The sequence below is a fragment of the Budorcas taxicolor genome, chromosome 10, assembly GCF_023091745.1.
Source record: "Budorcas taxicolor isolate Tak-1 chromosome 10, Takin1.1, whole genome shotgun sequence".
NCBI classification, from domain to species: Eukaryota; Metazoa; Chordata; class Mammalia; order Artiodactyla; family Bovidae; genus Budorcas; species Budorcas taxicolor.
In genome coordinates this window covers 77,402,182-77,414,157 of record NC_068919.1, presented here as the reverse complement: position 1 = coordinate 77,414,157, position 11,976 = coordinate 77,402,182, and the positions used below count along the sequence as shown (strand labels likewise).

Here is an 11,976-nt window from a genome sequence, read left to right as displayed (position 1 = left end):
ATGCAGAGCAAATATATCTTAACTTTAAGAGCCTTGAATCTTAAGTGGTATATATGCTCTGTGGGAGGCAAAAATTAGTGGAAAAGTTGATGCAGAGAGCCAATTTTAGTGGTTTCATTTAGGTAAATTTATATTAACTTTAAAGCACTGAGCCAGAGAAGTACCCTTGGTTTTTCCTGTGGCTTCATCAACCTTTGTTACTTACTGGCCTTGGCTAACCTCCCTTACAAAAGTAGATGATTTTATTATGGTTTAGCATATTTTTAAAAAATATTTTTTCTGTGTGGACCATCTTTCTTAAATTTTTCATTGTGTTTGTTGCAATATTGCTTCTGTTTTATGTTTTGGTTTTTTGGCCAACAGGCATGTGGGATGTTAGCTCCTGACCGGGGATTGAACCTACACACTGCCTGCACTGAAAGGTGAAGTCTTACTGCTGGACCACCAGGGAAGTCCCACTTTAGCACATTGACAGTAGTGGACAGATGATTTGTTGTGTAGGGTTGGGTGATCTGAGCTGTTGGGAAAGGACGCAGGCGATCAGGACTCGGAAAGTGGGGCTGGGGTAGCAAGGTGTGTATGTGTGACACTTTTTGGTATATGACTGGCCTCCTTTGGGAGATACAGAATAGGTATAGGAAAGGAGGAAGGATCAAGATTTGAGAAATGTATTTGTCAACAACTCATCCTAGCCTCAGTGTTCTCAAATCCATGGTTGCATGTAGTGCAATCTGCCTGAGTCTTACATATCTTCTTCCCCAGAAAACTTTTAGAGCTTCCAGCTTTAAGTTGTCTATCTTTAAAATAGTTTAAATAAACAATTAAGGAAACAGAACCTACATTTGTGCCAATAGGGGGCACTCTTCCACTGTGAAAAATAAAAACACATTTTGTGTTTCACCCAGAGGCTCCAATGGACTTGCTAGCAAAACCTGAAGACGGGTGGGTTGTTTTAGTTGTGTTGAAACCTTGAATGGCAGAGAATGTAAGCACACAAGAGAAAGTAGTGAGTGGCTTTTAAAATTTGAAACATAATTATACTTTTTATTTTTACATTATGTTGTGCAGTATTACATCTCAAAATAACAGAGTGCAGATAAAGGCAAGGTAAAGTACAAAGGAAGATTAATAACAGGTGTCAAAAAAGTTACCTTTATTAAGGCTAAATCCCTGGTTTATATTTTCCACACACATTCACAAAATTACATTCAAATTATTCCTTAGGCCACGAGAAAAGGAAAAAAAAATCCAGATATTAGATTTTCATAGAAAGCAAATCTGGATTAATCTAAAAACTATTCTATTTGTTCTGACTTAAGAAAATTTAGTAAAGGAAGGTTATTTTCTTATTTGAACTAATGTGCATTTCATTAGCTATTGGTATGGTTCCTATTAAGTGGTTAACACCTCCCCAACATTGGGGTCTCCAATCAGAAGCACAGAAGGCCAGGAAATGGAATTGACCAGAGTGGTGTACAGCCCAACTAGGTAGGGAGCAAGGTTTTTTCTATTTTCTTTCAAAGAAGTCAGCAACAACTCAGTTTTCACTTTGGAGGGACTGGGATGAGTACCAGCACATCCATATCACTGGGACTGAAGAAAGTGTGGGACATAAACATTTCTATTCCTCTATCACTGCTGATGAGGAAGGAGAGAATTACATAAGATTTCACTGACTCCTAAAATATCTCATCACCTTAGACTTTTAACAGTACACTATGGCACGGCATGTGCCTCGGCAGGGTCCTTGAACCTGCTTGTTCAAGCCATGCCCGAGTCCCTAGCACGTGGCCCTTGTGTGGCCCTGTGGTCTGCAGGTTAACTAGGAGACTAGCATGATAGCCACTTACTGACAACCACCTAAAATCTCAATTCTAACTTGACTGAAACTACAAACATTTTAGACCTTAGGGTTGAACACAGTTGTCAGTTATGCTAAGCAGCTCACAAAATTCCACAGACTACCTTTCATTCCTAAGGAGAAAGTAAACTGGGAAAGTGAAAAGATTTAGTACTTACAGTCCTTTGTTTTCATTGCTGAAAATCACTGTGACCTTTGCATTTTCCTGCCATAATCTGGAGTGTTTCAGACCTGAAGAGACAGTATGTATGGCAGTCCTTCCCTCAACGTAGGGATGTTACTTTCTTCTAAGGAACATCATTTCTGCATTAGACATACTCTACAGCCAACTCTGAGGCCACACAAAGTCGAACAGAAAAAGGCTACATATAAACAGTCTACATTTGTTCAAATATTATGGAAAAGAGAAAAACTCAAATACATATATGACACCAAGACAAACTACTCATTAAAAACAGTTGCTTATGTTAATAAGTGACAATTCAATATTATTCCAGTGTTTAGCTTTGGAAACAGAATTGTTGTAGCTGTAGTCATCATAAAAATAAAATCAAGACATTCACATTTGAGGTTGTTTGTCACACACCACACCATCCCCTAAACCTGGAAGAGACTACAAATTACCTTTCTATGCCAATTACAGAAGTTGACTTTTAAAGCTTCAAGCTATAGAGACAGTATGAAAGTCCCATTGGCTTAAATGTTTTATGATTTAGCTTGTTGCATTCTGGTCATAAGAGGCAGACTTTTTTAGGCTAAAAACCTATTTCTATATACTTAACTTTTCCCCTGCAGTGTTCTTTTCCTAAAATGTTCAAATGACTTTCAGGTCATCTTTTCCTCTGATCTCAAAGTCAGTTGTCATATCATTTCTCTCATATAATTTTATTCCAATGCTGAACAAGTGTAATTAATGACCATTTGTCAATCTATTAAATTAGTATACAGTATAGCAGCTATATTGATCACAGAATTCCAGTTTATTACCTACATATAACAGTCATCAAATTATACTGTGTTCATATATAAAATGCAAAAACCATCAAATGTGCTGTGTCCTCTCATGTATGTAAAAACCTGCATCATGAGGAAGAAAATAATCAACACAGTTAATATGAATATCTGCCATTCATAAAAATATAACTTATACATTCTATTGTACCTGCAGATCAGGAAAAGGAAGTTACCAAATCAGCTGTGACAGTTTAAGATAAAAATTCAAAAACTCATTATACCTTTAAAAAGATCAGCATATGTTGTCTATGTTTTGGATCAGTCTGCAGTGAAGTCTGATCCACAAAGTTTGAGCTAAAAAATTGGTGCTTCTAATGGAATGTTTTTAAGAATTAAAAGACATATAAGTGAATTCAAGGCTAACAGAGTAGCTCCAGACCAAAGTGGCACCATTTTTTTAAAAAGTAAACTAGTTCTGATGACTAAACCAGTCTTCTAACCAAATACTGTTGTCTTGCCCAGTGCACAGCACAGTTCCCCCTCAGTCCCAAATTCTCATGAAATCATTTAAATTAACTGTTAAATAACATCAATATTTACTGCAGTGTGAAACACGGACCATTGTGTATATATACACGTTTTTGTGGAAATATGACTAGGCAGAAAAGATTTGGTTAGATGAAAACAGAATTAAAAGGCTTTTACCATGGATAAACTAGAACGGCTCTGTTGAAAACTTCCATTTAAAATCCCCGTCTGAGGCAAGAACCTCTAAAGCCAGATACAGAGAGAATAAAGACTGCTGTTAACAAATTGCTTAAGGGGATTTTCTTCTCACTAATTCAAGATCTAAGAACATGTCTACAGTTTACACTTCCTGCCACCTTCTCAGAGACGTGCTCAAGTATCAGGGCTATCTTCCTATGGGCAGTCTGCCAGGTCAAGTCCAGTCCTGCTACAGAACAAATGCTTTTTTTCACCTCAGCCAAGTGGATGGCACCCACTGAGGTTCAGTGTCAAGTTTGTTAATCAACCTAAGCAGTTCCTGATAGGCTTTATCAAGATCTGAGTTCACAATTGCTGTGTCAAAGTAGTGGCCATTGTTCTGCTCCATCTCTCTAGTCTTCTCAATGATTTCTCTCAACTCTTCAGGCTGCAAAGAAAAGATGAAAAACTATGAGGTAAACCATCCCAAACTTCACAATGAGTCAGAGATGGGTGAAAAACAAGAAATGGCCTTAACATACTGCTTTCCTTCTGTCTCTCAAAATACTCAACTTCAGAGCTCCTCCCGAACCCTGTCATGTCCACAGAGATCCCCTTTGCTTTGGCCTCTTCAGCACACTCACTGCAAATCATTTGTGACTCAGTATAACGTACATAACCTATTTATGGGCTTCCCTTGTGGCTCAGCTGGTAAAGAATCTGCCTGCAATGTGGGAGACTGGGTATGATCCCTGGGTTGGGAAGATCCCCTCGAGAAGGGAAAAGCTGCCCACTCCAGTATTCTGGCCTGGAGAATGCCATGGACTATGTGGTAGTCCATGCAGTCGTGAAGAGTCAAACACAACTGAGTGACTTTCACTTTCTTTTCATAACCTGTTTATACTGCTCTGTAGGTTTTATGTGTTTCTGTCTCATCCACAAGAGGCTTCAAGAGCACAGACTGTTAACTCTGAATTCTCTACAGACGCTCATTTTCAAACATTTTAGGTCATCATAACCTCTTCCTAAAACGTCTTCTGTAACAGAGTGAACTTTTCTGGCAGGACCCTAAATACCACCTATTCTGGCTCTTACAAAAAGCCCCTGCCTTTTCTATCTGTTGTGGAGTTTAAAAGAGTAAAACCATGAGAAAAGGATCAATAGAATGGGTATCTTTTTTTTTTTATGAAAACACGCTGGAAAACCAAGATTTTAATAATTATGTTTTTTTTGGAAATAGTTTAAAACTTTAAGTTGATAGACAATTTCAATACACCAAGGAGGCCTTTAAGATACAAAAACAAGTATTCTAAGAGTTTGGGAAGCCAAATAGAAGCAGGCTACTTTAATATATAAAGGAAGCAAGTGTTTTCACAGACAAGCAGATGGCAAGGTTATATGCAAAACTTATCCAGAACCCCTGATGATCAAGCACAGGTGTCCAAGAAAGTGAAACTGCCTCCAAAGCACTCGTCAATGAAGAGAACTAATTAAATGTCCAATGTCTCAGCCACAGAGGCCATACATACAAAATATATTGGACCCACAATATCAAGCAATTTATACCATTCAACCAGTCAAACTTTTATAACAGTAGGAAAACATACTAAAAATATGATAGCTCTGGCTTGTCCTGAGTTGGTTTCTTGTGTGGCTCTCTCTAATTTTCATTCTGGAATGTTGTGCAGCTGGCTCCGGCACACAGAATCCTTTGTTTCCCAGCAGGAAGCTACTACACCATTGTAATTGAACACACTGTGATGTTCTGGTCACAACTTATGTTTACCCAAAGCTCAAGGTTACTGAAAGAACATTCTAGAACTCAAAAGAGAATCTAAACTTTGTGTTACTAGATTTGAAATGTAAATGTTATTAAGCTGCAGATCTTACATAGATTCACATGAGTATCTAATCCTAAATTTTTCCTTATCAAACAAGTATTATTTTATCTTTTGCCAAAAATGACTTATATAATTTATTTGGTACTTTAATTCTTTTACAAGTCACAATGAAATTGAAACAAAATGATTTTGCTCAAAAATCTTTGGCCTAAAAAAATTATCTATAGGCAAAATTGACCATGCTAATTCACACTGCTAGTTTACCACTCTTAAGACCCCACTATAGCAAAACCAGATTCAGAATGTAACAAGATAACTGATTATTTAAGTTGTGCATTCAGTGAAGAACACCATTACTTTCTTAGCTAACACTATTTCACAGAGTTAAAATTTAGGATCAGTTTTTACTTAACACTTCTACTGTGTGATAAGCATTATTAATTACCAAAGGAGATAAAACATAAAAAGCAATCAATCAGATACATCACCCTTTACCCAACAGCTGCAAAATATACATTCTTACTGGTGTGCAGGAACATGTGCCAAGACAGAATAGATACTGGGTCATAAAATAAGGCTCAACAAAATTTGAAAGACTGACATCTTACAGAAGATGTTCTCTTACCACAATGGAATTATACAACAATAAAACATTCTAAAATCTCCAATAGGGGGAAATTAGATACTTCTAAATAACCCATGGATTAAAGAAAGAAAATGACAGAGGAAATTAGGAAATATTTCTAACAAAATGATAATGAAAAACATATAACTTATTAGAAGAGAAGGTTTAAAAATCATGTTTTCTTCAGAAACTAGAGCAAGTGCAAATTAAAGCCAAAGTAAGTATAAAGAAAGAATAAAAATAAGGTAACTCAATGAAATGGAAAACAAACAATAAAGAAAATTAACAAAGAAAAAGGCTTCCAACTTTTTTCTAGTGTTTTGGTTATTCTTTAAAATTTTCACACAAATTCTAAAACCTTCAATTTCTACAGAAAAGCCCGCTGTGGTTTTTTCCTGCTCCAATAACAGGTTTCTTGAGATATAATTCATTCACAATTCTCCCATTTAATGGTGAACTGCAACCAACTGAATGGTGGACTCATACAGTTTACTCACTTAAAATGTACAACTGAACAGTTTTTTTTGTAGTCACAGAGAAGCTATGCAATCAACACCACAATCCATTTTAGAACATTTTCCTCACCCTCCACTTTCCATGCCCTGTTCCCCCTTCCCCCAAAACCTCATAGTCATTAGCAGCCACTCCCATTTTCTCCCAATACTCAGCCCTAGGCAACCACTAATCTACTTTTGGTCTCCATAGATTGCTTATTCTAGATATTCCAAATAATGGAATCATGTCAAATATGGTCTTCTGTGACTGCAAAAATGAAAATGGAGTGAAACACTCCTTTCACCAGCTGGCCTACTTAGTCTATAACAAAGCAACCGAATTATGCTCAATATAAAGGATGGGAAGTCCCTGAGGTCTAAGACGTTGAAAAATAAACACCATATAGGTTGAATAACAAATCTTTTTCTAAAGTAGAAAAAGATATCCTGGGAAGGAAAAAAGAAGGCTGGTAGATGTGGTCAATAGTCAGAAACCAAAGAAAAGGAAAGGTTTGATGTTGTGACTTCTGAGATTTGAGGGAGGAGGAGTAGTATGTGTTTTTATGGAGAATGAAAAGGCAAATGAAATGAGCTCTAAGTGATTCCTTTATAAATAGAACCATTTAGGAAATCTGCTAAGAACAAGGAAGAGTATTTGTTACTGTGATACAGCATGTCACTTGATGGTTTTCATATCATATGTTTAAAATGTCAAATAAATAAAGTATCAATGCTTTAATATATATCACTATATTATCATTTAATTTTTAGTACCATTTGGTATAATATGGACCACCTCAACCATACTCAGCATCTAATATAAGATAATAAAAAAAAATTTTCCATTTCAGATCATATGAAAAGATCAAATGCAGAAGACAAACATAACATAAAATTTCAATCAGAAAAAAGAAGAGAAAGGCAAGAGCACTCAACTTGGATCCTGGCATATATGGAATATCTGCAGAAAATGTGGGTAATCCCTAAGAATCTGCAGAGAATATTTGGTGGCGGGGTGGGTGTCATCTAATCCTTGTTAGAAATAACATAGATCTGTGTGAAGAGGACACGAAAGTTTTAAGAAATCAGAAATAACATGGATCTGTGTGAAGATGACGGAAGTTTTAAGAAATGTCAAAGGCTACCATACATTTGTAATAACAACAGGAACTGTATGCAGAACAAGAGGAGCCCCTTGCTTTGGAGAACTGCCTAAATGCAACCAGAGGCAAGTGTGGTAGTTTTGGGGAAAGTGACAAGGCAGAAAGAATAATCAGTTTGAAAGGCTAAGCTGACGTGGTTTTTAAGCACTGTGATATATTAAGCCATGGCTTTTCATGCTTACTTTTAATGGAATAGTCTAACAGTATAATAACTTTACCTTTGGATTCTTGCCCTCTTTGGCCAATAATGCCCGAAGTCTTTCTTGTGAAGGGGGTGCAATGAAGATAATATATGGTTTCAAGTCTGAGTTCCGTAGAGTCTTCAAGGACTGTAAAGCAAAGACAGATCTGAGAGTTTGATATTGAAACTCCAACTAAAAACCTTGATTTATCTATTTTAAAAAATAACTGCAATATATAGAACTATATGTAATTTTGTCATGTATTTTCCAAGTCTCCTATAGATGGGTTATCATTCTTTCATAATTTAAAAAATGAAAGAGAGAAAAACAAACAACAGAAAGAAAAGATCCTACCATTCAATATAAGAATATATTGTGTACCAGAAGTGAAATGAAGTCTTAACATGATAAAATACTCTAATAAGATCATACACAGATTATAATAACATTAAAAATCCATTTTGAAGGAATTACAAATGAGCAGTCACCTTAACCATATGCCACAATCTAAATGGAATCAGAGAAAAACTTCACATACACATGCAAAAAAAAAAAAAAAATTTGGAAAAATACATCCAAGAAAAAAAAAGCAGACTATCTGAATTAAAAGATTATAGTTTTTCACCTTGCCTTTGCATGACTGTGTGTCCCTAAAGTGAAGCATTCCACAAAAATGGGGATTATACGGACATGTCCTTTTCTATCTAAAAACAGTAATTAAGACAATATGCTTAACTGCTTTTAAGTTCTCTGGTAATTCTGTTAGCCAAAATAAAGAATTCTTAAGGAATTTAGTGAAAAGAAAAACATGGATGCTTTTCTTAAATCTAATCTTTATAACTGAATAGCAAAGACTAAAATAAAGAAAACCTAATTACTATTTCAGGAAAGCCATTTTGGAGTCAATTTTTCTCATATACATCTCTTTAATAACCACTGCCTGTATCTCCGGAGTTGACATACAGAGTAGATTCCACCACATTAAGGAAAGTTTTATGCTAAAGCTGTACAATCAAGGAAAAAAACACAAAAACACAATCTTAAAAATACAAAATTTCTAAAATTATTTTAAACAGAAATCTAAAAAGCAACTGTCAGTAATTTTTGAAGGTTTTGCTTTGGTATGACAGATAACGGAAAGCAATGGCTGTTTCATTAGCTACAACCAACCACTCATTACAGTACTAATACTTGAACAATGGCATTTAAAACCATAAAAATGACCTCTCACTATTCTAATTTTTCTCATATGGGAAAGGAAAATTCTTTTATAACCTTAAAATACTAAAGTACTACCAGCACAACAGTTACTGTATTTTAAGTTTCTGAAAATATGTACATTTATATATAGGCAAGTATGTAATACATGTATTTTCCACTCTGAGGAAATTGAAAGTCATTTAGCAACCTGAGTTCATGTAAAGAATCAGTGTGAAAAATCTGTATGAGAAGTTAATTAGGTCCTGTGATTCTTGGACCAAAATTCAAGTTCAACACTCTAAACCAAAAGACTTCTACCTGTGTACGAAGACTTAAAAGACATATTTTGCCCGAGTTGATCACTTGGCGTACAGAATCTATACTGGTTCCATACAAATTTTTCTCAAATTCACCATGCTCAATGAACTTTCCAGCTGCTATGTCTGCCTCAAACGCCTGCCGTGAAACAAAGTGGTAATCTCTACCAGCTACTTCATGGTCTCGCCGATTCCGAGTTGTATCTAGGCAAACAAAATCAGGCAAAATTAGTAAGCACAGATCAGAGCAAGGGCGAGGAATAATTCTGCTAGTCAGAAAAAAATTTTATTTTGTAATACAAATTAAAAACTAATGAATTAAGGAAACGTTAGACCCCCGTGTGTTTTAACATTGACTGGTTTTATTTCTAGATTGAGAAGTAAACAAAACTGTGGTGTTGGTATCTTAGTAACAGTTACATTTAGTATGTTTTATACTCACACTCTAAATTACTTCATTTTGCATTTTATTTAAAACATTATCACTCAATTTTTCCATAAGATTAGGTACTATACAACGTTTAAACAGAAATTCTATGCTCAGAGATTAGGTCTAAAGTTCTATCTTCTGCATCAGTTAAAAAAACCAGGAGCTGATTCCATACTGAACAGTGAATTATAAGAAGCCAAAATTGAAATTCATTTATAGAAAGTAATTAGTACCATATTCTCAGAAAAATGGTACTCAAGAATGACTATCTTTAGTAGCAAATTCTCAAAAGATTTGGTAAAAACAAAGTTCCTATTTCTTGGACATCACTGTTTGAGGAAATGGGTGAAAACTTCCCCTACACAATTAGGTTCTACAGAGGTAAGCTGAAATTCACAGGAAAACGGGAATGGATCCAAACTTACGAGGAACTGCAGATGCAAAGCGGTCTTTCTCTTTGTTCATGAGCCTCTGACGCAATTCATTCTGGCCACAGTTTTGTGGACCAATCAAAATGATAGGTCTTTTCCTATTTGCTGGCTGATGATAAAGTGACATTTCCTCATAAGTTAAGATCTCTTCATTGTCATAATCTTTGAAAAAAAGGAAAAATTAAGCCCTTCAGACAGAATTACTGCTGTATAATAAAGATATATTTATATATAAACATATTTATATAAATATATAAAGGTATATTTATATATACTCATAATTCTCCCAAAAAATTGGAAAACAGCACAAGTTATCATGGTTAAAAACACAACTTTTGAGATCAAGAAAGTAATAACTGGGTAGCATTATATCGTTAAGTATTTTTTCACGTCATTATATCCTTAGCAGGATATTATGAAAATAAATAGTATATTACTCCTTCTAGAAATGATTACTGCTTCTCTTGTTTCACACTGTGTTTGAATGTTTAATATAATATAATTGTACTGGTTCATATAAAATAGCTAGTTTTCAGACAATATTTTGACAGAGTGAGGCACTAAGGTATAAACTAATGAGAATAATAGCTGTCATTTTTATAAACTGGGGGATACCAATATTTTAATTTGAGGGTTGGTTTAAGGAGCAGAAAATGTGTATGCTGAAAACAATACCTGGCACAGATAAGCATTTACAAATAGCGCTGTACCTGGTGTTAACAGAGAACGCTGGAATACTTTTCTTTGATTATATAACTTGAAAACATAGCATACCTATGCTATCCAACTTCCTACATTTATGTTTACCTTATTCTGGAATACTAAAACTAACCTGTGATCATGATTCAAGAAGAGGTATAAATTATAACTGGTCCATTAACATTCCTAAAGCTGTAATCAGATGAAATCAGAGTTGTCATGTGGTAAGAACAAAGGCAGACAACTAGTGACCTGTCATCTGCTCCCTCTCATCACTTCACCTGACTAGGTAAGAGTCAGATGTGTAGTCAGACTGTCAGCTGTAAGTTCCAAGGAGAGGGGACCATCCTAAGCTTGTCAGTGATTAACACAGAGCACAGAGTAGGAACCCAAACTTTACTTGTTTAAATTCCAACTCAACTATGTGTTAGCTGTAAGAACTTAAACAGGTGACTTTCATATCTGAACTTGAACTTACTAATCTGTCATCTCACGGAATTTATTTTGAGAATGAAATGGATGAAGGCTCTTTCCCCTTGAACGGAATAGTTATTATAAATTATAATTATCATTAATAAAAAATTAATTCTAATAACAAATTAGATTTAGACTTAGATTTGCAAATTTCCTATAGTAAAATAGCTTTTGGAGCTGAACCAGTTAACTCCAGTGTGTTTCAAACAGAGATATTAATCACTTACTCAAGTACAGAGAAAAGAATTATAAATCCAATAAATATTCTTAGTTACATAATCTATCAATTAGCATTATGGATGTTTAATTTGAAAACAAAATTTATTATAGTAGGTAGAATCACAGGTTTAGTTTGTATCAAAGTTTTCAATAATCTGTAACGTTTTCATTAGTTTCATTTATGCTGCCAAAAATTTTTAAGGTACTGAGAGAATAAAAATAAGCCTTATAAACTGGGAAGTTACGGAGTTCCTTTGCTTTATTATTTGGCTTGTTTCTAATGTGAATTAAAGAAGGGGTAGCTAATTCTAAAGCCCATAAAGACCAATCAAGAAGGTAATGAAAGCAATGTATCAGGCTGGGTTTATAAAAAATTGGATG

At 34.9% G+C, this 11,976-nt stretch overlaps 1 protein-coding gene across 1 annotated transcript in view; it reads right to left on the bottom strand.

The window, feature by feature from the left end:
- Positions 1–3,636: 3,636 nt before the first annotated feature.
- PALS1 (protein associated with LIN7 1, MAGUK p55 family member) overlaps positions 3,637–11,976 on the bottom strand; it is a 41,949-nt gene continuing 33,609 nt past the window's right edge. Inside the window, exons 10-13 of the mRNA XM_052646953.1 lie at positions 10,198–10,365; positions 9,344–9,546; positions 7,862–7,972; positions 3,637–3,968 (exon numbers count right to left, since the gene is read on the bottom strand). Coding sequence (XP_052502913.1) covers positions 3,792–3,968; positions 7,862–7,972; positions 9,344–9,546; positions 10,198–10,365 — 659 coding nt within the window. The 3' untranslated portion in view covers positions 3,637–3,791. The remainder of the gene's footprint in view (positions 3,969–7,861; positions 7,973–9,343; positions 9,547–10,197; positions 10,366–11,976) is intronic.